At 41.2% G+C, this 25,737-nt stretch overlaps 2 protein-coding genes across 5 annotated transcripts; both read left to right on the top strand.

Moving 5' to 3' along the window:
- Positions 1-13,021, top strand: ddx6 (DEAD (Asp-Glu-Ala-Asp) box helicase 6). Its single transcript, XM_034549328.1, has 14 exons — positions 1-134; positions 935-1,516; positions 1,624-1,687; positions 1,971-2,075; positions 2,978-3,107; positions 3,991-4,137; positions 5,603-5,697; positions 5,833-5,955; positions 6,079-6,207; positions 6,425-6,541; positions 7,183-7,246; positions 8,554-8,655; positions 8,793-8,972; positions 9,887-13,021. The coding sequence occupies exons 2-13, from the start codon at positions 1,323-1,325 to the stop codon at positions 8,966-8,968; spliced, it is 1,446 nt and encodes a 481-aa protein (XP_034405219.1). The 5' UTR covers positions 1-134; positions 935-1,322; the 3' UTR covers positions 8,969-8,972; positions 9,887-13,021.
- A 45-nt stretch (positions 13,022-13,066) lies between these two features.
- treh (trehalase (brush-border membrane glycoprotein)) lies at positions 13,067-24,254 on the top strand. Of its 4 annotated transcripts, none has more exons than XM_034549327.1 (16): positions 13,067-13,156; positions 14,213-14,313; positions 14,405-14,552; positions 14,637-14,724; positions 15,203-15,303; positions 15,381-15,473; positions 15,672-15,788; positions 16,034-16,156; positions 16,268-16,317; positions 16,864-17,058; positions 17,163-17,380; positions 18,696-18,807; positions 19,625-19,737; positions 19,830-19,883; positions 20,262-20,395; positions 23,363-24,254. In XM_034549327.1, the coding sequence occupies exons 2-16, from the start codon at positions 14,292-14,294 to the stop codon at positions 23,484-23,486; spliced, it is 1,692 nt and encodes a 563-aa protein (XP_034405218.1). In that variant the 5' UTR covers positions 13,067-13,156; positions 14,213-14,291; the 3' UTR covers positions 23,487-24,254. The 4 variants fall into 4 exon arrangements, 3 of the variants coding, with proteins under 3 accessions (XP_034405218.1, XP_034405216.1, XP_034405217.1); XM_034549325.1 differs by having other exon boundaries at positions 13,132-13,763; XM_034549326.1 differs by lacking the exon at positions 23,363-24,254 and adding an exon at positions 20,529-22,770 and having other exon boundaries at positions 13,132-13,763.
- The last annotated feature ends 1,483 nt before the right edge of the window (positions 24,255-25,737 follow it).

The raw sequence follows: 25,737 nt of genomic DNA, 5'->3' as shown, positions 1-25,737 counted from the left end.
GATGGGGGCGGTACAAATACGAGGGGAAGCCATCTTGAACGTTTGGTTGACAAGACTCTTTCGTAGTCAGCTACAAAAAAAACTGTACACCTTACAAACACCGCGTAGAGAACCGATTATCGCAGTTATCCAAGGTAAGTGCGTGCCCATTTAGCCTGTTTAGATGTCTGGGTGGTTGTTAACCAGACTCCCCGTCGTTTTGCGGTTACTTTTGCAATCAACGTCCACTGTTTGCCATCGTTAGCCAGTTTGTTAGCTCGCTAACAGACCTAACTAGCTAACCTAGCTAGCTATCGATTCGGCTGAGCGAGCCGACGATAGATAACGTTAGATGGCTAGCTGGTTGATGGTGGGTATCAAGTTGTTTTAGTTTGTTCTAACATTAGGAACAATGGCAAGCTTTATTTTCACCAGCATTATAAAACACCGACTGTTTAAAAAATATTCTTAAACCGTATTTTAGCGTTGTGTACCGAAACGGCACAACGTTAGCACGAAGCTAACATTAGATGACGTTAGTTCGGGGGTTAGCACAAACGCTAGCTAGGTTCATCTCTGACGTTGGTGAGACGGCCGGCTTTAACATACACGTAAATGTGTCCAGATATTCATCCACTAAACTGCATATGCGTTAGAGTTACGGTACCTGTAAGTATTTATTTTTTATTTTCAATATCAACGTTGTCTTCATGTTAACAACGGTCACCCTCAGTTAACTAGCTAGCTAAAAAACACTATGAGCCACAGCTGTGTCCGCTAACCTTTGACGTCAAGTCAGCAGTCCGGCGCTACTGTTGGTTATTTATCCACTATATTATATTTGACCTCCATATGCCTCTGTGCCCTCTCAACGCAGCATTTTGCCTTCTGCCACACAGTTGTCATGTTTTGTCGCGTGTGATGTTTTTTAACACTTTGTCTCTGTATGTTTCAGTGTTGGAGAAACCTGAGAGGACGCAGCGGCTCAGTGAAGCTCAACAAGATGGCTAGTTAGCTAAACAGTCTGCCAATACTTGAGCGCTAGCTACGCCTTCTGGTATATGATATTCCATACGACAATGGCAGATTACTTGTATGCTAAGACCTGATTTGCTTAAGAAATACGTGTTTTCAAGCTGTCTGAAAATTAAATGGGGTCATTTGCTTATTTTGACACTTGACGTCACAGACCCAGCGACACTGTTGCTGAACTTGCTGTGACAGGATTTGAACAATTTACATTTGGATAATTCTTAGTCCCGAAGAGGGAACTGCAATCTTAAATTTAGACAGGTTCCAGCAGACGTTAAATATTTCATTGCTATTGGAATTGAAAAGTAAGTATGAGTACTGCCAGGACCGAGACCCCAGTGATTTTGGGCTTGTCCAACCAAAATGGACAGCTTAGAGGCTCAGTTAAGCCTGCTGGAGCACCAGGTGGAGGTGGAGGAGGCCCTCAACAGCAACTTAATCAGATGAAAGGCACAATCAACAATGGTAACGCTCAACTGGCCCCAACAACTAATGCTGTCATCAAGTAAGTTATTCAATACTACAAATCCAAGAATTTGGACTTAACATTCACAATTATTACAAACGGGTATTTGCGATGCGTATTGCTTACATGAACATAACCCTCCACAGGCCCGGAGATGACTGGAAGAAAAGTTTGAAGTTGCCCCCAAAAGACACAAGGATGAAAACTTCGGTTGGTACAAGATGGTTCTTTGACTTCTTGACTTGAATTAATTTTTTTTTTTTTGGGAATACCATGCTTTAGTGTTAACATTGCTTCTATTCAAGCTCAAATAGAAACTTAATGCATGAATCTGCAAATTACTGATTTTAGTTTTACATTTATTGTGTTTAATTTCATACTGTGTAGCTAGTTTGTTGCATTAACTTTATCCCCTTAATCCACTAGTTTACAATCTCATGATATGTTTAAATCTTGTCAAACAAATGCCAATTAATCATTGTTATGATTGCAGGATGTGACTTCAACTAAAGGCAACGAGTTTGAAGATTATTGCCTAAAGAGGGAGCTGCTCATGGGAATCTTTGAGATGGGCTGGGAAAAGCCATCTCCAATCCAGGTACATGCAGACAAAAACTCAGATTTGATCTTTTTTGACAGCTGAACCAAGATGGGGTCTTTGTGCTTCGTAAAGTGTCTGTTTTTATAATTATAGAGTTGGGTGCATTTGAAAAAAACCTGGCAGTCATTCCAGTACCATGACTTTGATACGTTACCAAAACTGACTACTTTAAAAATCAGAAAAATCCTTTTGCTGATTTTAAATGATACTTTCTGCATCAAGGTCAAAGTTTAACCTAACGATAGAGATTTGTTTAAAATCTGGTTAGTGTGACGTTTATGGTTCAATATTGTATGAGGTTATAATATGGTTATGAAAGAGCCTTCCACTTAAAATTAAATGCTAGTGTAAACATACAGTCTATACATTCTTATTACCAATTTGAATTGTATTTATTTTATGTTGAGTGGGATTTTGATATTTTTGTTTTTAAATCAGTATTATTCTTAGTGTAAATGATGCTGCACATCACCTTCTGTAACGCCAACGTTTTTATATCTTCCATCTGACCCTCACAGTGCTCTTTTGCATTGCTGAGGGAGCAGAAGTGCAGAAAGCGAAACTAGAAGGCAATTAATGGGTTATATGTTGTCTCCTGCATTCTTGGTCCTATACTGTATCTTAATTACTTTGATGATCCTGTGAGTTCTCCTTATCTGACCCATTTTGTTATACCCCAAAAGGGTGCAGCCTGATCGGCAGGTATTATCGATCCTGTGACCCTGGACTGTTTGTTTACTTTCCATCCACTCTACATGTTATATTGACCAACTATTGAATGTTTTGAAAATATTTTGTTAGAGCAAACATAATTGGCTATGTGCCAAAAATGCACTGACTGTACCCATCCATATCAAGTAGTACTGTGTATGAATCTGTCATTACTGCTTTTTGTACAGGAGGAAAGCATTCCCATTGCACTGTCAGGAAGGGATATCTTGGCAAGAGCCAAAAATGGCACGGGAAAGAGTGGAGCCTACCTCATTCCCTTACTTGAACGCATTGACCTGAAGAGAGACTGCATACAAGGTGACATTTACTGTGGCAGAAAATGTCACATGACTCTTTCCTAAGTCAGTCATTTTTCAAACCCAAATTCTGAAGGATTCAGCATTTCAAAAGGGAATATTGGCAGTTTTTTTCCTAATCAGTCTCTGTAGTTACAATCCTTGTTTGTTGCAGACTCATTTGTATGGTCTTATTTGAATAGAGTAAGAACATTAATTGAATTATCCAATGTGTAAAACTGCTTTCTGTTTCCACTGTATTTAATGCCCAAATGCATGGATCAAGGTGTCTTAAACTCATTTTTTTCGTGTGTTCGAGTGTGCCAAGTCAGATTCAGAAAACACTTCTAAGTTCAGATAACTGTGTAAATGACGTGTTTCTAAATAAGCATTGGCTCGTGAGAATAGGAAATTAGCACAAGTAATGCCCCAATGTAAGGCCCATATATCCCTATATAAGTGTCAGCAGCAGAATGCCGAGACCTGGGATTGGAAAACATTGTGCTGTTAATGCGGTCTCACCTCAGGGTCATACTGTCACTGAAATAAAGACTAAATGGTTTATTATAAAAATTGCTGGAAAAACAAACTTGCCACAGCAGGGCAATAGATGACTGCAATGAGAGAGGTATAATCAGAAAGGATTTTAAAGACAAAATTGCTTAAAAGTAATGAAATGTACAATCTATGTGAGAACTTATAGATTGTTCTTATAGATATCGACAGAATAATTGTACATAACCACTTGAAAATTGTGTTCTTACCTAAGACAGTTCTCCCTGTAATTATGTCTTGATGGGTTTTAATAGTTAAGCGAAAGCTATCTGCAAGTGTCCAAATTAAGACTAAGTTTGTTCAGGGTTATGTATGCATGTTCTCACAAGTATGTGTCTCTGTATTTGCAGCTATGGTCATAGTGCCCACCAGAGAACTGGCTCTGCAAGTAAGCCAAATAAGTATCCAGGTCAGCAAACACATGGGTGGAGTAAAGGTAATGGCAACCACAGGTGGAACCAACCTACGTGATGACATCATGAGACTTGATGAAACGGGTAAACTTCACAATTGCCACACATTGTATTTACCCTGATGTTGTGAAACAGACTTCATAATAAATGCTGTGTTCATTTTCATCACGTTAGTTCTTATTCTAAACTGTCCTGTTCAGCTAAAGACAATGACTGTTTGTTACGTAATGTGGTTTTAGATAAGCAAATAAAAACCTCTTGTTTGACAGGAAGGTGCTATGTCCCCTGTGGTTGGATGTTAAGGGTTTCTGTGCTCTGGTTGGATGTGAATGGTGATTTCTGTGCTCTTTGGTTGGATGTCATTGGTTTCTGTCTTTGGTTGGATGTTAATGGTTTCTGTCCTCTTTAGTTGGATGTCATTGGTTTCTGTCCTCTGGTTGGATGTCATTGGTTTCTGTCTTTAGGTTGGATGTTAATGGTTTCTGTCCTCTTTGGTTGGATGTCATTGGTTTCTGTCTTTAGGTTGGATGTCATTGGTTTCTGTCTTTAGGTTGGATGTTAATGGTTTCTGTCCTCTTTGGTTGGATGTCATTGGTTTCTGTCATTGGTTGGATGTCATTGGTTTCTGTCCTCTGGTTGGATGTCATTGGTTTCTGTCTTTGGTTGGATGTCATTGGTTTCTGTCTTTGGTTGGATGTCATTGGTTTCTGTCCTCTGATTGGATGTCATTGGTTTCTGTCTTTGGTTGGATGTTAATGGTTTCTGTCCTCTTTGGTTGGATGTCATTGGTTTCTGTCTTTGGTTGGATGTTAATGGTTTCTGTCCTCTTTGGTTGGATGCCATTGGTTTCTGTCTTTGGTTGGATGTCATTGGTTTCTGTCCTCTGGTTGGATGTCATTGGTTTCTGTCTTTGGTTGGATGTTAATGGTTTCTGTCCTCTTTGGTTGGATGTCATTGGTTTCTGTCTTTGGTTGGATGTTAATGATTTCTGTCCTCTTTGGTTGGATGCCATTGGTTTCTGTCTTTGGTTGGATGTCAATGGTTTCTGTCTTCTTTGGTTGGATGTCATTGGTTTCTGTCTTCTTTGGTTGGATGTCATTGGTTTCTGTCTTTGGTTGGATGTTAATGGTTTCTGTCCTCTTTGGTTGGATGTCATTGGTTTCTGTCCTCTGGTTGGATGTCATTGGTTTCTGTCTTTAGGTTGGATGTTAATGGTTTCTGTCCTCTTTGGTTGGATGTCATTGGTTTCTGTCTTTGGTTGGATGTTAATGGTTTCTGACCTCTTTGGTTGGATGTCAATGGTTTCTGCCCTCTTTGGTTGGATGTCAATGGTTTATGTCCTCTCAAAAAGAGACTAACTTACTGACCACATCACAACCACAATGTTAGGTGGTTGTTCTGAATATTGTCAGTGTATGGACATGATCCTAATCCATTCATAATGCTATACATTTAAAAATCCTCAATTCTTAACACTGCCTTTCTTTTGTGAAGATCCTGTGTCTTATTTATTGCCTTTTTTTCTACCAATGCTTTCTTTATTTTACAGTACATGTGATCATTGCCACTCCTGGGAGAATTTTAGACCTCATCAAGAAAGGAGTGGCCAAAGTCAATCAAGTGCAGATGGTCGTTCTGGATGAAGTAAGTAACAGTTTGTTTTATTCTGTTTGACCAGTATGGCGTTTTCCTAAATAAACAAGTGTGACCTTCTTTACATTTGAAGCGTTCTTTCGATGGCTCTCAATGTGCCTCTCCCCATGGTTCTCTGCTCAATAGGCTGACAAGCTCCTGTCTCAGGACTTTGTGGTTATGATGGAGGAAATGCTGGGCTTCCTGCCCAAACGGAGGCAAATCTTGCTTTATTCTGCAACCTTCCCTATCAGCGTTCAGAAGTTTATGGTAAATATTTTTTCTTTAAACATTTATTTGAAGTACTTTTTTCATCATTTGTTAACCAACAAAGCTGCCTCCATAATCTGTAGCACAACTTGAATATAACTCCCGTCTTCACATCCTTTGTAGAATGCACACTTGCAGAAACCCTATGAGATCAACCTGATGGAGGAGCTGACACTCAAGGGTGTGACTCAGTATTATGCTTATGTGACTGAAAGGCAAAAAGTCCATTGCCTTAACACCTTGTTCTCCAGGGTAAGTGTTGCCTTTCTGAACTTTGTGATTGTGTTAGTCAATTTCAGATGTGTCATTAAAACTGTTGTAAAAAAAGTATTTTTACCAGTTCTAATAAAATTCTTTTACATTTTTGTTTTGAATTGGACATATTAAATGTAAATGATTAGATGAGACAAATGGCTAGAATCCTCACAATTTCACCAGGATTTACAGCTGTTTTATTTTTATTTTACAGCTCCAGATCAACCAGTCAATAATCTTCTGCAACTCCTCGCAGAGAGTGGAACTCCTCGCCAAGAAGATCTCCCAGCTTGGTTATTCATGTTTCTACATTCATGCCAAGATGAGACAGGTCAGCTCAAAGTACTGCCTCAGAAATGCCAGCTCTACCAGCTTTAAGACCAAAATACACCGGGTGGCGATGGATGCGTCCTAGAACAGCTGCTACTATTACTTTTGGTGTGCATTAATTAAAGTGGTGCATTGCACAGATGTGCATGTACCGTTACTTGTGTGGGACTTCAGTTCACACCAATGCTCTATTTCTGTAGTGTTGCTGCCACTACTAGTTTTGTCCAGATGAGACAGTCCTGTTGACACCTGGGTAACTGGAACACATATACTTCACGTATTTGTCATTTACTATTACAGGCTGCCTTTAATCAGGGATTCTTCTGTATTTGGCAGACATCTGTCGTCCGACATTGAAAATATATATTTTTTTACAAACGACAGGGTGGGCAAATAATGGATTTGGTTCATGTCTAAACACTGGGAAATTAATTGCCACGGCAAGCCTATATTAAATGCATTTAATTTATTAAAATTATAACCCAGTTTGGCAGCTTAGTTTGTACTTAATACATAATAAAATGTTTTACAGACCATAACAATAGAGCAATACACTCATAACCTGCTTCCACAGCAATTTAAAGGTTTTACAGCAGAATCCACCACTTGAGGTTTACATGACGTCTCTTTTCTGATCTCCAGGAGCATCGCAACCGTGTGTTCCACGACTTCAGAAACGGTCTCTGCCGGAATCTTGTCTGCACTGGTAAGTGGTGAAGCATGGAGAAGTCGGATTGTGAAGTACTACAGAAGCTGTTGAGTGTACACATTTAACCAGACTTGGTGTGGGCCAGTATTTTCCCTGCATCTTTTAAACTGAATAGGCTGCTCTTGGTCACCATAAAAGATTCAGTGAAACTGATAAAACCATAATTCCTGCTTTTTGCCTTTTTAGATATATTGCTATTATGAAATTTACAAAAAGTGTCATGTTAAATGGGCATAAACTAGAAAAAGGGCTGGACTGTCAAAGCGGAACAGTTCTGGGGTTAAAATGTTTAAAGGAATGATACAGCTATGCCGCACTACAATCTTTTTAACCTAAATTGTCAACTCCATAATGTGTTTAAATAAAAAAAAACATTGGTGTTTCTTAAAACTGATTTGTTCAACAATAGTGTGCTGCGAGGCCTGAATACAAACCAGATTTTTTTTTCATACGGAGAAATTTGTCTTGTTAAAGGCAAGGAGAGTCAGAAGTTGAATAAAGTGGTTGCTATGGTTACCATGCACAGAGCAATACCTGCCGCATGAAGCTGGAACGTATTATGATGTATACAAATATTTTGCTTTCGAGCACCCTTTGGAGGCAGAAGGGGCTAAAACTAATGGAACTAATTTGCATTTACTTTATAGCAGTATCATGTGTAATTATATTGCATATATTAATAATACACTATTTTTAGATGTAGCCTATTATCTGTAGTCTTTTGTGAACGTGTTCAGTGTTCCTACAAGGTAATACTGAAACGTTTGAAATGTTTCTTAAGAGCCCAATCTATTTTATTCTCATGTTACCTGTGGGAGCACACAAACAGTTCTGTTTAGCGCGTGCCGTCGGCCTGGGTTTTAGTAATGAAAGGGTTTTGCCCCATGATTGGATTGCGAGACTCGTACGCTCGGTGATTGTGACGACGCCTGAGTGTCCACATTGGCAAACGGCGCTGTTTGCTGTTGTCACAATACAATATTGACATTTCTAACTACAATACCACTTGATACCAAATGTTTTGAAAAATGTATGCCACATTGAGCACATTTCTATGTGAGAAATAGCTGTTTGTCAGAAAGGCGCAGCTGTTACTTGTGTATCAATACTGCAGAAAATAAGTATTGAAACCATTCAGTATCAATATGTAGGTTTACCTACATTTTTGATAACACTAGTTTGTTGTGGCTCATGTCGGTTGAAAAAAATTGCTGCTTGTCTTGAAATTCTTATTCTGCAGATACTTCAAATTGTCGGCCAAATGCCTAATATGTTTTAATTTCTTGCCCTTTTTTTTTCTATAGACCTCTTCACAAGAGGAATTGACATTCAAGCTGTGAATGTTGTGATTAATTTTGATTTTCCTAAGCTGGGAGAAACATACCTTCATCGCATTGGGAGATCTGGTAAGAGCCCATATTGGTTGCATTTAAATTGTGGTTAGTTTTTTTTCTTCTGTGCAGCCGCTCTTGTACAAAGACTTATTTTGGGTAGCAAACAATGATACAATATTGATTTGAACCTTCACATCCTTAATATCCAGGCCGCTTTGGACACTTGGGTCTAGCCATTAACCTCATCACTTACGATGATCGCTTCAACCTGAAGGGGATTGAGGAGCAGCTCAGAACAGAGATCAAGCCCATCCCTGGCATCATCGACAAGAGCCTATACGTGGCAGAGTACCACAGTGAGAGTGGCGAAGAAGTCAAGCCTTGAGCCAGTGAGTTCAATCTTTCTGTTTTCAAACGTTCTGTACTTTGTGGTCGAAAGTATCAGCAAAATATGAACCAGACAAACATTTCTTTCCATTGACTGTACATGCAAATGACTTACGCTTTGATAAATAGCTCGGGCTTTGAAAGGGCTACAGGTGAGAAGTGTCCCCGGAGGTTGTGACTTACAGTAACATATTGTGGTATAATATAGTAGTTTAAAGCATTCGACTGCGTCATTTTAAAGATACTCATCCTGGAAATGTTTTATTTGTATCTATATTTTTTCTGTGTTCAGTCTTCCATAGCCATTAACCAGTAACACATATACTGCAAAATACACATCTTAACTAATCTCTCAAGTGTATTTTAAATTATTCAAATACCCCTTGTGGTTGAGGATATACACGTTTTAGTAAACGTCGCAATTTTTGAGAAAAGCGCCTTGTGTTTAAGGTTAAGACTGAAAACGATGAGCAATAATCCCCTTTTCATTTGACATTTGTTACCACTTTAAAAGACTGCAGCTTTTCAACTGAAATAGTCTTATAGTAACAAGTTGTCTCACCTGAAGTGTCTGAGCCCGACCTTCAAGTGAATTCGAGAAAGGATATTTTCATTGTACAAATATAGAAAGTAAATCTAGGGACGTCATAACGTTTTTAATGGGTATCTGCTACTAGTGAAGGCCCAGGTTCTTTTTCAGATTCCAAAGTTAAATTAATTCATGAATGAAGTTTACCTGGGAAATAAGAATAAATAAAATTGTACCAGGAAAGTCCTCACTGTTGTGGGAACTACATGGTGTATAATTAAACTCTTATGTCAATATCGTTGGGCTTCTAATGTAAATAGAGCTGTAGTTACGAGACTAGATTTTAACCAAGCAGCTAACTTATTTTTCCCTCTTTTCTCTCGACAGATCAGTCCAACCTTCATTCCCCTTTGTATCTTTTTTTCATCCTCCCCCCGTCCTGGAGTTCTCGTTTTATTTTTTATGTACAGTTCGTCTGTCTTCCTATTTTGGATGCCACCATAAGGAATGTGTATTTTGATGGCAAGCGTTTCGGAAGAACTCATTTGCCTTTTATAGGGCTCTGTGCTGCACCATCACACCCTGAAGACATAAGCACTGGGAGGAAAGCACGGGACCAAGCCGAAAATGTATCAGTGCACATTGTGAAGATTCATATCCACCAATGACGCAAAGCCAGCACCGCCAGACCGCATACGACACCCTCCATTCTCCATGTTTTATTTTGGAAAGTTTTAACAAATTTGTATCAAGTGCCTTAACAAGCAGATAAACTCGTTCTAAAGTAATAACCCGTCATTATCCGCCATCTTGCTCACTTCATGCCATGCACTCGCCGAATTGAAAATTTGTTCCACTAATTTAACGTCCAACCGCATAGATGATTTCATAACTGTTATTGGTTGGGTCATCCCTTTGCAAGAAATGGAGATTAGGAGAGAGGCTGGTCTGATCTTTTTTTGCTGGCTTTCGCTGCACTTGAGTCTGGCTGATAAACGAGGACAAACTTGGATGTTCCATGGACAGAGATGCTGGATTTTGTTCCAAGAGACAGACAGCCAGACTGTCTGGTTGCTTGTGTAGAAGCTTGTGCTTCTAAAAGACCCAGATCCTTTCCGGTCTTCAGCATCAGAACACTAAAAATGAATAAGCAGCATCAACACCATGAGTCATGACGATTCCTGTTTTGGTGGAGTTTAATTGTGGGAACGCATTTCTTTTTTGTTTTGTTTTGGTCCTGTGTTTCACCTTCCTATGGATGGCCATACTTTATTCTGCGAGATGTGCAGCCAACATGTGGGGTGCACCTTACACCTTGTGTATATACCTTCATTTTAAGATTGTTTTAAACAAGTATAAAAGGCTGGCCAACAAACTAAACCCCCCATACACACCCTTCTCCTGTTAAAACTGGAGACTGTTTTCTTCACTTGGTTTGTTTGATCTGCAATATTGGCCTGTGAATTTATTTATCATTTTAGAAATTGCAGAGTTTATTAGAATCTAAAACCTTTAAAATTGCTTGTGCATGTCATTTCCTTTGGCGGCAGAGTACACTTATAATCTTTAGCCCCTTCAGAGTGGAATTCTTCAATGTTGCACTTAAATTAAGATTGTTTAAATTGTTGCCCTTATTCTCCTGCTCTGTCAAGACAGACGGCTTTGTCAAGCTTGTGCATTTGAGTAATGAATTCTTTGTTGTCACCAGCCTTACCTTGTGAAAACGACTCTTGAGACACACTCTTAAGATCTCCAGTTATAGTGGGTGTTATTGGAAGATAAATAATATTCTATCATGTAGTAGTACTACTCCTCACTCTCGGTGCAGCCGAATTGACGATTTGTTTTCCGTGGCGGTATTAGCAGTTACGTTCTCTATGCTCTTTAAGCACAGCTACATCCCTTCACAAATGTTGAAGCTGTGGATTTATGTTCCCCCTTTTGAAGTGTTTGCCAAATGCATCAAAAGGAACAATCTGACTTAAAATGTAGCAGGAATCCACTCTCTGTGCATTGCAAGCTAGCTGGCTTTAATGACCCCAGCTAGCAAAATATGCCTCATTTAAAAGAAGAAAAAAAGAACTCAAACTGAGCAGGTTGAAATGCACTTAACGCACAGAGATGGGTTCAGGCAATAACTTATTGAAGCTTATTGACTTTTTGTACGCCCATAATGCCCAAATGGGAGGAAAGTGTGATGCAGAACATCTAAAAACCAGAAAATGGCACAGCGGGGGAATGGGCATGAAGGATTACATATTACCATTAGTCGGACTGCGTGTTTAGAAAATAACGTGGGCACCTCGGACTGCTGAGTTCATGGCTTATTTGTCTGCCCTTTATTGTGATATGTTGGGTTTGGAATACAGTTGTGTGTTTTTATGCAACACGACAACCTTGTTTGGCATTAAGGTCCTCTGACCACTTGTTTGATCAGTGGAAACCTTTTTGTGAACGAGGTTCCCTTTTGTTATGGTGAGATGCTCTTTACACTGTTCTAATCAATGAGGAGTAGTACATTTGCACATTGAATTGAATGTCTTTAAAAAATACAAATAGTGTAACAATGTTCAGTTTAAAATGACCATTTTATTTCTCATTGGTTAGGACTGATCCCTGTTCTCTCGGCTCTATTGCTGTCCCCTAAATACATGTACATCTGATTTGGCTGTTTTGGTTGTGGTGGGAGGGTTGCATTTGTTAAACATATTCAAACTAAATGAAGCATTAGCCGAGTGAACAGGGATCCAATTGTGCAGGCACTTGGCAGCTGCCTGTTTGTCAGCCACCGGCAGTAATCTCCACAGCAAATGCTTTCAGAGCTAAACTTTAACATTAAGATTTGGCATATTGCTGCCTTTTGATGGAAGGCTGCTTTACTGCCCGTGGCTGCCATTTTGAGAACCTTAAAGACTGAGACAAGAGCATCTTGCCCCAGATCGGGCAATTTAATTGGATAGTTTGTGTAACTAAATTGTCTCATTCTTTAAGGTGTTTTTTGTTTTGTATTTGTGGGGTGGCTAAATTATTGCTCTTGCTGCCCTGATGCACATGTTCATCCTCTCGATGGTTCTGAAACATTTACGAAAACACAGCTTTGTGTACAATCTGGCCGCTTATCTTCCGAGGAGGATGTGGAGGAGTCCATTAGGGATTTCTTTGATCAGTGATGCATCAGTAAAAATAAAAAAAATGGGGAGGAGCCTTTGGGCAATTAAACAGGATAAGATCTAAAGTTCCAAAGTTATGTTAATGGTTATAAAAGGGTTGAAAAAGTTGCCCTTGGCTTTTATTTTAGTTTTCCAAATGAAACGTTCAAGGGGAGTTTACCTTATTTAAAAAGTCTCTAAATTTAAGGAAGAATTTAAAACCAGTTTTTTTTTTTTTTTTTATGAAAATTTGGTTATTTAATTGGCAAATTTTTCAGTGAAGCTAATTTTACAATGGACTTAAGTTTAAAAGATGTCATGAATATTATTGGATTCGATTGAAAGTTTTGTTAATAAAGCTCACTGAAATTTATTGTGTTTTTGTTGTCCTTGTTGAACCTTGACAGCTCTTTGTTGCTGCTCTTTTCAGACAGGCCCGATCCCAGTGTCCCCCCCTAAGGCCTCGACACCTGAACCCTCAGGGACTTACTGACGTCACCTGTTGAGTGTGGGCTTGAAATAGTGTGAATACGAATGGGACAGCACTTTGCTGCAACATATCACGTGACCACGTATTTATGTTACTTAATACTCTCCCAGGTTTTTTTTCAAAACTGCTTCAATGACAAAACTAATGTGTATTAATCTGTTTATAGTCTGCTTGCATTCCCCTGCTTTCATGAGCTTTCCATGTCATCTTTAATCCTTAATGCTGTGCACATGTCATTTATCAGACTGAACCTGTATGTGCCTTCATCTTAGTTTAAATTTTTTGTTTTACGTCTCCATTGTTAACTGCATGTTTAAAGTCGCATTGCTATGAATTGTGGGTAATTCCCTCTGGCAAAGTGCGTCTAATGGGACCAATACGGAAAGGGTTCGTAAAGGGCTCAAAATGTCTGCCATAGAACCCTCAAGCACTCGAGGGTTTGAGCTAAAGAACTAAACCCTCACGGATATAGCGGGGGCGCGCTTCAAAACGACCTGTGACCTGGAGGAAGCGCGTACCTGTACTCTGGCGCACGGCTCAAGATGCTCACGTTGGTGCTGTTTAGCTTGTCGTCGGTGGCGCTTTCCACCTGTGTAAATGGTGCTTTCCCACCACCGTGTGACAGGTAAGATAAGTGACTGACGGGTCTCTAAAAGGTTTGTGTAGATCACAGACTGAATCAACAGAATAGGAAGAACAGGAAGTAGTCCAAATGGAAAGTTCCGGTAATGTGCGGCAGATACAGATTTATTTTCTCTCGACATGTTGGACCACCCTAGACCCTTTAAACTTGAGCTCTTAATTTAAATTTGCCTCCAACAATAACCGATCTGCTCAGTTTGTGACGCAATCTAACATATTTTATCAATTTATTTTTTCTCCAATTCAACCACTGTAGCAGATTTTTCTAATATATTTGTGTTGAATTATGGCCTATAAGCAAGTTGTCAGCAGACCTTTACCCTCATCTTATTTCTAGTGAATTGTTTTTATTGCTTCGCTGATGGACTTTGTACTTCTAAACCAGTCCATCATGTCTGTTTAATAATTCACAACTCTATACCTTAATTCCAGTGAAATCTACTGCGCCGGGCCCATCCTGCATCAGGTACAGCAAGCCAAGCTCTTCGATGATGACAAATACTTTGTTGACATGAAGCTGAGGGAAAGTCCTGGTAAGTCAGATGTTGGTAAAGCTTTTTTCTTCTTTCTCCTGACATATTTGTTAATTACGTGGCTGCTCTTGTTGCTCCCCGTCTTCTCCAGATGTTGTTTTGTCTGCTTTTCGAAACCTTTCAAGTGAATGGCCGAATGCCACCGTCCCGCCTGCCGAGCTGCAGGAGTTCCTCAGTGCGTACTTTGAGGAGCCAGGGACAGAGTTTGAGTCATGGACGCCGCCAGACTGGCATGACCAGTGAGACCCAATTCTTAGAGCACTCTTCTTCAGTTTGCTTGATTGACATGACTTGATGATTCTTTTTTTTAAATATATACACAGGCCAAAGTTCCTGGGAGGAATAGCAAACCAAGAACTACGTAACTGGGCTGAAAAGATACACATGCTATGGAAGTCGCTCGGCAGAAAGGTGGAGACGAGTAGAGCTCAAACGCACTGACCCGGCATACTGTACCTTCACACCACACAAACGTGCAAACAAATTTCACTGGATTTGTTTCTCTAATGTGAATTATTTTTGTCTGTAAATTTAATATATTTCCTGGTTTGGTTCTGTATGTTGGATCTAATGAGCAATTTGAATATGTCCAATTGGGCTTTAGAAAAATCCATTTATTATCTTTTGATTTGTAGACCAAATGATTAGGCTGCCTTAAAAACATCTGGCCAGGGACAGCAGATGGAAATTAGCCTCTCTGGCTAACTCTGGCTCACTTACAGTCCAACTGTTGATTGGTGTGCATTGTCCCTGCAAAATAAATAAATAAAATAAATAAATAAAATTAACTGAGAATCTTTCAGATTGGTCAACAATGCTGACAGTCGTCAGTTGCAGCCTTCAAGTGAAGCGTGCACAGATTTTAAATCGTCAATGATTTCTCCTCCAGATCTCTGCTGGCGTTGGAGATCACCCAGAGCTCTACTCGCTGATATACACCCCGCATCCCGTCGTTGTGCCGGGGGGGCGCTTCAGGGAGCTCTACTACTGGTGAGTAAGCGATGAAGCCCGTCTCTCAGGGGGGGGGGCGGCACGTGCAGTGATGTGAGCCTCTCTGTGCCCAACAGGGACTCCTACTGGGTCATCAATGGGCTCCTGCTGTCGGAGATGACAGACACGGCCCACGGGATGATTCAAAACTTGCTCTACCTTGTCAACAGGTAAGCCTCAAAGCACATTTCATCTTTCATGGCACTTAAAACGAAAGAAAACAAAGTCCAGCTTGCTGCAGGTAGTTCAGCGGGCTCATTTTGAATAAGTCATTTAGCAATCTACGGTTGTACACTTTGGATACGGAGCTCTCGGCTGGGGATTTTAAGATTTGTGGACTAATTATTTTTTCAATCACTCTGCTGCAGATATGGCTTCGTTCCAAATGGTGGGCGGATTTATTATGAAAGGCGCAGTCAGCCTCCATTCCTCACTCTAATGGTAGAGAGCTACTATCAAGCAACGAAGAATAAAGAGTTCCTCAGGTGATATTTAGGTCTGAGCTGATGTCCTGCCAGGAGCATCATCATTGTCCAGCTGCCTCGGGTCTCTCCCAGAATAGGAAAAAAAGAGCGCATTAAATCTCAATCTGTGCTCGTCTGTCTGCGCCTCCAGTATTTAATTAGAATGTGACGTCCCTACATTTAGTGTGTGTGACGATATGGAGGAGTGGGAGAAGTAGTCTGAAGTCTAACCACTGCTCCCTGCTGTCTATACAAACGTGGTTTAGAGCAGCTTTACCAGCTCTGGAGCAGGAGTACCGATTTTGGATGCAGAACCGCTCTGTGACTGTGAAAGTAAATGGAGCAACGCATGTACTGAACCGGTATCATGTGCAGGTGGGCTTGCCCAGGTATGTACTGAAATGCATCTTGTAGACAATACAAATTAATTTAAAAGGTGTGTGTATTGTAGGGTGTGCCTGAACCTACGGTCACCATGTTTCATTTTTCTTTTTTTCTAGGCCTGAGTCCTACACAGATGATCTGGAATTAGCTGAAGGACTCACAGATGGTAATGGCTTATTAGTGTTTATTGTTTGAGTCCACCTTAAGAGTTGAGTGTCACCCTGCTATGGTACTCTGTTGGGTGCTTTGCTCTGGAATGAATGTCCAGAACATAAATTGCTCTTCATCAGAAAGGTGAATATATTCCCCTTTATTCAAAGATCATCTGTGCAAAACAAACCTGTTCTGAATATTCCTCAGTACCATCTTGTAATGAATATATCATACATTGAACACACAACTTGACCGCTCAATTTAAGAAAAGCTGTCAGAAGAAGAAAAAAAACTCTTTTGGATGGTTTAAAAAATAAAATAAGTCAGAAAAAAGTGTTTTCTCAGATTTCAGAATATCTTTTCCTGTTTTGTAGTGTATATTTTTCTCAATCACAAATAGTCGACATAGGAGACATTCCTTCTTAAAAAAATGAAAACACGCAGGTAATTCAGACCGTGCATGTTTTACTGCGTGTGGCAACGTAAAATATGCACAGTCTGAACAAGACGCACATGAAAAAGTGCCACATTATAATGTTTTGTGTCCCCCCGCCCTCAGTCTGTAAGGAGCGGCTGTGGATGGATCTGAAAGCGGGTGCAGAGTCTGGCTGGGACTTCACGTCCCGCTGGTACACGGACGGCCACATCAACGGCAGCCTCGGGGACACCGGCACTAGTCAGGTCCTGCCCACTGACCTCAACGCTCTTCTGTGCCTCAATGAGAAGACTCTTGCCTCGTTTCACAGAATACTGGGTGAGCGCACCAGCAGTCTTTGACCTTGGAACTAACTGTGGCCTGCACACTGCTTTTATCTCCAAACTGGTGTTGCGTAACGCTGATGTGCTGTTTCCTGACAGGTGATGGTGACTCAGCTGCACTGTATGACCAGCATGCCGCCCGCAGACTGGAGGCGATGGAGTCTGTGCTGTGGGATGCTGAGAGGGGAGCCTGGTTTGACTTCAACCTGATGACGCACTCCAAGCACTTTGAGTTTTACCCCTCCAACCTGGCACCTGTTTGGGCACAGTGCTATTCTCGGCCCGAGATGGGAGAGAAGGCAGTCCAGTATCTGAAGGTAAAAAAAAAAAGAAGCTAAAGCAGCCTTTTTTGTTGTATCCAAAACCTGAACAAATGAAGTGAGTCTGTGTGCATTTAACCTGTATTTATCCAGATAGGTTGAGTGAGTGTGGATGATTTATTACTATGTTTCCGTCCTTGCACACAGAGGGCCAGTATGTCTCGTCTCCTGTTAGCCACTGCAGCTCCACCACGGTTAGCCTAACTTAAAGTAAAAGTGCACGGCTCATGTCATTTTGCAGGCTAGATGGCCAATTTAGCATTAACATTGAACCACATGTAGACGTAGCTGCAAATGTCTCTTTGGTCCGGTTACTGCTGGTGTGGTCCAAATACCACCAACAATACACCAACATGTCGGCAAGTTAGTTGACCTAGTCCCTCCCACATGGTCTAACAATGTCAATCAGACGCACAGCTTTAAATGCCCCTCCGGTCAGCTGAGACGTGAAGCAGCATTTCTGATGTTTACCCCCAAAACCTTTTTTCCCTTTTTAATAATGAAGAAAAAAAACGATTAACAATACATTTAAAACAAGTAGGCATGCTTTTTGAATTCTTTTGACCATTAGAGCCATGAATCCTCCTCCTGCTGAGAAGCCTCCCTATTAGGATGCTGTGTTTTATGAACTGTGCTCTTTTGCTCCAGCAGATGGCGCACACACACTGCACTGGTCAAATCCAAGCACGCTCTAATGCAGGATTCTCAAACTCAACTTACCTGGTGGCTGCTGGAGGTAGAGCCTCAAGGCCGCATTAAGTATTCCAAAAAAAAGTACAACTGATCCAATCTTAAATTTTATTAAGAACAATGAACATGAACGGTTAAATGGGTTCTTCAGAACATGAACAGTTCTTCAGAACATGGGCTTCTCTTGTCTACTCTTTGCTGCCAGAGTACTCCAATGCGTACCTGTAAACCACTTTAGCCAAAGAAAGTGTTCCACATTTGGATGCGGGACTTCCGTGTTGAGCGGGTGTTCTCCGGTGACATTTCACGGATTTCAAAATGGAACGCTGCACTTACACCATCCACGGTGAATTATGGGGGGCTGGATGTCCCGTACTTTGGCTGGAGAAAGTACTCGAGCGCGTAACCGTAAACTACTTTAGCCGAACAAAGTGTTCGACATTCCGATGCGGTATTTCTGCGTTGACCGGCCGTTCTCCGGAGGGAGTTTCACAGACTTCAATCAAATAAAAGTGTCCGAAAATCACGCGTGTGATGTCAAGTATAGTCTTAAACTCGTGGGCCGAGGGGCCAAGAGTTTGAGACCATGCTCTAATGGTTGCTGGTTTTCTCATGTGTACAGAAGAGTGGTGCTCTCCAGTTCCCCAATGGAGTTCCAACGTCGCTGAGCCAGTCTGGGCAGCAGTGGGACTACCCCAACGCGTGGCCTCCTCTGCAACACATGCTCATCGACGGTAGGTTGACCTAAATGGATCTGCTATCATTCTTGCAACCTGAACTGATGATGGTTTATCAGTTGATCAACGCGTTGCTCGGTTGTCTTGGCATAATCATTTCTGAAAATGCACTGCGGTCCGAGGGTAGTGCTCTACCCATTTGCTTTAGCCTTGTACTCCAGCACATGGACTTGAAATGAAACGCATCAGGTAAAACCAGACCTTCAGATGCAATTTGAGGCTGTTTATAACTGCGTATTTAAAGAGTTAAATTGAAAACGGTTATGTTTATGTCGAGTGTTACCCACCCAGATGACTTCTGTGTGTATCGCTGAAGTCCAGAAGGCATGTTAAATGTATCCCCTCATAAAAAGCGAATGAATAAAGCCAATCTTCTGGGTGTTTAAACTGGCATCGTTATCATCCAGTGGCTGAGGCTCAGACCGGAGGTAGAATGGCCCGTCCATTAATCAGATGGTTCGATCCCCGGAGCCTCCATTCCACATGTCAGTGTCCCTGGGCAAGATACTGAACACCAAATTCCTCCTGACCGCTGTGCCATGATTAAATTAGGATCCAATGAGAAGTTTTGGCAGCCTCTCTCCGTGTGTGTGTCCACATTGTCTCCTCTACTGGGACATTGCTGTGTTCCTTCCTTAGTGGATTACTACCTCAGGACAGAAATTAATTGGGGCATTTACATAAAGTTGTTTTATATTTGACTTGAAATCCAATCTAACTTGAGGTTTTTTGGCTCTAAAAACTCTTTGGCTGCAAAATGTATGATTATGATCACCGTCCTGCTGAATGTTACCGGCAAGTTTTGTATTTCCAGGTTTATCCAAACTGCCCTCAGAGGATGCTCAACAACTAGCATTTGGTTTGGCCCAGCGTTGGATCAAGACCAACTGGTTGGCGTATATGAAGTATGAAGCCATGTTTGAAAAGGTGACTCGTCTGAGGTTTCTGTAAGTCGGAGCTTGTGCTGCACAGTGATAACACCGTTGGCTCAGAATGTGTAATTTTCTTCCTCATGACAGTATGACGTGAACGGCGATGGCAAACCTGGTGGTGGAGGAGAATATGAAGTTCAGGTATTTCCTTTCATGTGTTGGTGTCAAACTAATGTGCTTATAGTCACACAAGTCTTTTTAATTTCATGGCGAGCCCCGTCGATTCTCTTTGCCTCACTTCTGCCTCAACGTGAACACATTTGCATGCTCATCTACACATATACCCTCCTCACTTCTTTGTCTTCATCTTGATTTTTAAAAATTTTAAAAATAATGATCTCACCCTTTTGGATCTTGTCGTCTACTTTTCACTTTGATTTTCTTTCTCGTTCCATCAACAGAAATGAGTCACTTGTTTTATTTCTCTGATCAGCCATCACTGTAGTTCGCTGCTTTGCTAAAGTGCTAAACACAAATGACAACGTCCCTTACGAGCGGCTGTGTTGCCCCTTTGCGTAGCTGGGTTTTGGCTGGACCAATGGTGTGGCCCTGCAGCTCCTGGACCAGTATGGGGCGACTCTCACCGCGGGAAGCCCACGAGTGTTTTCTGGCCTCCTGCTGCCTCTCGTCATCTCAGCCGCTCTCATGCTCCAGTGAGTCAGAGGGGCCAAATGAGGTTGGATTGCATTATCTGTGGTTGCACTGAATCACTCCTTTCCACTGGCAGACTTCAAACAAGTGGACATGAAACATCTGACTAAATTGTGTGTTTTTTTTTTTTAACAGGATCTGATATTTTTCCAAATCAAATCTCTTTTTAGAGGGAACAGGGTAAGATTTGGCATCAACTGAGAATTCCCTCGATGAATAATTTAGTATTTATCCGTGGCGGTAAATGATCTCTGCTGATTTCAGAAGATTCAGATCATGTCGGCACTTCTGGACTCTTCCTGATCCCAACATTAGCTCCTCCCCACACGTATTGACCTTACTAACAAAATAAATTACAAAGTGTGGTGCTGAACTGCAGCCGGACTCACACCTTCTATTTGCATGCCATCTGAAGTTGGAATGTATTGATGTTAAAACACAGCAGTTCTAAAGACAGTTAAGACACGTTTACAAATCAACCAAGGAATTAAGACGCTCGCATGCTAAATACAGTGATGAACATCACCGGCGCGAGCGCAACATTTTGGTTAAATCTCTATCGGGCACAAGCCGGCTCCGGCCGCAACCCCTCTGCCATGTGCTTATTAGACAACACTTAACGTAACATTGCATGTCAAAATTGTACTTTGTTCTTTTCTTTATGCCTCCGCACCGGTAGCAGCCTGTATTATTGTTATGGGTTTGTATGTCCGTCTGGTCCATGCTTGTGAAGGCGATATCTCGGCAACGCCTTTAGTGAATTAGGACCTTGGGGATGACCACAACGATGAACTGATTTGCCCTTGTTTTGTTAAAGGTCACTGACCTCAGAACATGTTTTTGGCCATAACCTCAAGAATTAACTTACCAAGTATGACAATGTCACGCACAGGTCTCAAAGGATAAAATGATGAGCTGATGGCATTTAAGACGGAATGGGAAACAGGAGCTGTGGGATGTTTGTTTTGGATTATTGTTCACCTAATACAGCTGTGACATGGTGGAAAGAGTAAACAAACGGTAAATGGCGACATCATTGAGATAAAATCACATTGGATTACTTCCATGCATTGTTTTCCTGTGAATCCGAAAGTAATTTGAATCCAGCATGGGAATGGCAGAATCTGTCACTAACAATAAGTACGACTATATACTGAAGATGCTAATACTGCATCTACTGTGCCTGTATATGTATGTGCATATTTGAGAGATAAGTAATTACTGGCTGTAAATGCATTTAATGGCTATTGCAGAAGAAATTACGCGCATGAATTACATTTAAAAAAAACTGGATTATAACTTTAACAACCAAGATGATTCCTAATTTTCTTTCTCCATTTTGTGTCAGTGTTTGACAATCGGCCTGGTTTGTCACCAGAGAAAAGTCAACGAGCTCGAGAACTTTATGAAGCCAACGAGAACAATAATGTAACTATAATTATTTATTTTTAAACAAAGACAACCGATTTGGCCATTTCAGATCGTTCCGAGCCAGCCATTGTCTTTGGCATTTCTTCTTACATCTATGGTGAAATGCAGGTCAAGCATGAAATTAAGTCCATATAGATATTCAAATGGTTTCCCCCCCCAAAAAAAAAGTAATGAGAAATTTGCGCCTCAAATAAGAAAATGCATCCCTCTTGGTTATGAAGATATGAGGCCCAAGCAGGGATTCTACGGCTTCTCTCCCCTGAGCATGAGTGCACACAACAGATCGACTATAAATGGGCCAATGGGTGCAGCGGTCCATGCAAAAAAGAAGAAATCGCACTAGTAATATGCTTTTGAGTGCATCTATAGGCCGTGTCTTCTTGCTTTTATCCCCATGCATAACTGCCACCCACACAGTATCAGCCGTGTGTCTTCTGTGTTTAAGTGGTTTAATGTTTTCAGGCCTCGCTTTCAGAAATAACTCAAGTAGGACCTGCTCCTTTTGATAACTCGCATATTACCACGTCGCTGTAGCGGAAATGTGTTGTGTTCACGTCATGAGATGGAGCTGTGATGTAAGTTCGGCAGCATGGCGATGAGGTCTTTTTAATTACACAAATCTGAGGACGACGGTGTGAGGCGAGTTCCGTGGGCAGAGCACGAATTGTAACGCAGCGGTGACGAGTGCATTACATAATGTGGACGTAAAAGTCAGGGTGTCTTGTCGTCGCCAGTGATCCAGCAGCTGCATGCAAACTCTTTTCCTTTTAGAAAGTGCTTCACATTTTTCAGATGTATTGGTCTTCATGGCTATAGAAAGGAGTCTTTAAGAAAATTAGGGAAAAAAAGGACTTAGAAAGGAGTCTGTCTTTTCCTCCGGTGGGGCCCTTCTGGCCGTTCCAAAGTCGAGGCTTAAATCAAAGGGTGACTGTGGTTTTGCCATCAGAGCCCCTCGACTTTGGAACGACCTACCTGAGGGGATAAGACTAGCAGAATCAGTAGCTTCTTTTAAATCACTTTATAAAACCCATTTTTATAGAACTGCTTTTAAGTGATATCGTCCTTTTATGCAGTTTCCCTTTGGTTCCCCTATTTTAGTTTGTCTGTTCTGCTTTATTTTGTATTTGTATTTTCCTATTCCTCTATTGTGTTCATTGCCTATATGGCATTGTCTCCTTTGCCTCCTGTATTTCTGAAATGTTTACTTGTATTGATGTTATGTTTTGCCTTGCTTCTATGCAGAGCACTTCGTAAACCCTGTTTTAAAGGTGCTATATAAATAAAGTTATTTAAAAAAAATATATATAATATAAATATATACAATATAAACAAAATTATAAAAAATACCACCCATTCCCTGATTTACATAGAAGAATAAGATGCATGAATATGTGCAGAAAAGTGTGGAATCTTAAACTCATGTAGAAGTTAAAAATAGTAGGCGTGTTGATTCCCGTCTGTGTGGCTTCATTACTGCTCCCCGGCTCAGCCTTCACTCGGCCCTGCAGCACACATCACAGACTGCTCATTATCCACAGAGTTCTCCTGGTGCTGCAGGAACCTGCTCTGACCTGCAGGGATAATCCTCACCCCACGCACCAGCATCCCTGCAGTCTGGAGACCCGGGATGGGGGATGTGCAGGAAGGCTGTCCGTCCTCTGATGGTGAATCTCGGCTACCAGCGTCTTCCATTCAATATGCCGTTATCCATAACTTATTGAGGCGTCGAGCCGGTCTTCCTGTGTAATGTGTTTCTCTCATTATGTCTTTAGTTTAGTAGGTACATTGTTTGTAGAACAGGCCAACTCCTTGACCTCTAAACTGGAAGGATTGGCTAACTGGAGGCATTCTACAGCTGGATATGAGATAGCTTAGGCATATTGATCCGGCACTGGCTTTTTCTAATCAATAACTCTAGAGGAATCGTCTTATAGGATTTTCCCTGCTTAAGAGGATATTTTTTAATTTAATGGAAGGAAAATGTAATATTGTCTCAGCTGATTTTGAACTTGAAACGGTGGAATCTCTCAGACCTGCACCTTGCTTATGCAGTTCACAAACTTCATATCTCTTTGCGGGGCTCCTCGTTGGTTCTTAAATATTTCTCTATGATATTGTCAAGTGTGGCTATGGATTTATTCTGGCTTTATGGTTTAAATAAATGTATCGACTTCGCTCTCACACAGCATATCTTATTCAGAGCTGAACCATAAACCTTTAATATGTTTATTAATGTTGTCAGAGCTCACTTTGGATGTAATTTCAAATAAAAACAGTATATGGCATAAAAGCTTTAAAAACCTTGAATACATTTTCGAAGGGGATCACCGTGTGCTCCCTTAATTATTTTATTTGCAAGAGACTTCATGTTTACTAATATTTTTTCACTGTAGGAATAGTGTGTATGAATGTTTTGTAATGGCCATAGCCCTAAGTATTTTTCTATTACATAAAATATCCACCTCTAAATATGCAACAATTAAAGTTCAGAAAGAAATCCTGCGACTCTGCTTCTTCGGGATTGTGTGGGCGGGCTTTGATCGGATTGAATTGACTGCTGGCAGCACAAGCACATCTGTCATCAACATGAGATCCAAACGTAGATAAAAGACGTGTAACGGTACCTTTTTCTATTCCAGTCTCGCCCAATCCAGTGAGGTCGGCACAGAGAAAACCACAAATAAAGATATCTTGTGTGAAATGAACATAACGTTTCTAAACTTGCAGAGAATAGTGTTTGTGTTGTATCTCATTGCACTGGATAAGAGGCTGGTAAATATACTGTACCTTTAAGGTATGGAAACATGTCTTGTCTTTGAATCCCACCTTATTTGAAAATGAAGTTAATATATCCTAACATGTCCTATATCCTATTTATTTGTTAAATATTCTCCCGACCTCTCAGAAGGGGGTGAACACACAGTTCTACCCTTTGATGTCCTTTCCGGCCTGCGGCCCAAATGTGCCACTGTGGGGCAGTAGAGGTCTTTGTTGTATTGGATGATCCTCCTCGTTTTCAACAAGACACCACAAAAGCCTGTTACCATTTGCACTGTGGCACAGTGCTTTTACTAGACACTCGACATGGCTAAAGACAAACGCATCAGACTGTCTCCGAAGACTCCAATCTCACACAATATTTCACACCGATTTCCCAATTATCCAGCTGAGTGGGATGTCAGCGTGGATACTGGCTCAGATCAATAGTGTGCTGTTGGTGAAGACTTGAATTGTGAGATCTAAGGTTGTCCACTCTTCCTGTAAGAGGGAGATGGCTTTGTTTTCTCGGAGTAATTGTGCGTGATCAAGCATCTTGTACACGCCACGGAAGAAGAGCACGTGTAAGGTCATCGCATTGATGCCCGCCGCATGCTTTCACTGAAAGATGAAAGCAGCGTTCTGTGTAATGGCAGCCCGTAGAGTGTGTGTGTGTGTGTGCGTGTGTGTGTGCGCCTGCCTGCCTGGTTGCCCCATCGTGGGAAAATCGTGTCAAAACAGCCATGCAGGAGGGGCCATGCCTGGAGAGGGGGGATGAGCCAGAATCATTAGGGGAGAGAAAGAGAGTACATGAGTCCTGCTTATTACAGCTGCACAGATGGTGCAGCAGATGAGATGGGAGGGATATATGGATAGAAAAGGAGTGAGAAGAAGACAGGGGAAGAGAGAAATGGAACAAGAGCACGTGTGTGTGACAGTGTACATAAGGAGCCCCGGATTGGAGAACTTCCAAAGGGAACACTTTAATGCGTATTGTTCTGCTGCTGGTCGGAAACTTTCTTTCCACCCTCAATTTGTAGGCAAGACAAATGGCTGAGGAGCCGTCTGTGAAATATGAATTCCATTGCAGGGAAGCGGGATGCAAAGGAAGGATAGAGCGACATATGGTGGAAGATCCTGAGGGAAAGAACACAAA

This window comes from Cyclopterus lumpus, chromosome 13 (assembly GCF_009769545.1).
Source record: "Cyclopterus lumpus isolate fCycLum1 chromosome 13, fCycLum1.pri, whole genome shotgun sequence".
Classification (NCBI taxonomy): domain Eukaryota; kingdom Metazoa; phylum Chordata; class Actinopteri; order Perciformes; family Cyclopteridae; genus Cyclopterus; species Cyclopterus lumpus.
This window is presented reverse-complemented; position numbering and strand designations above follow the sequence as displayed.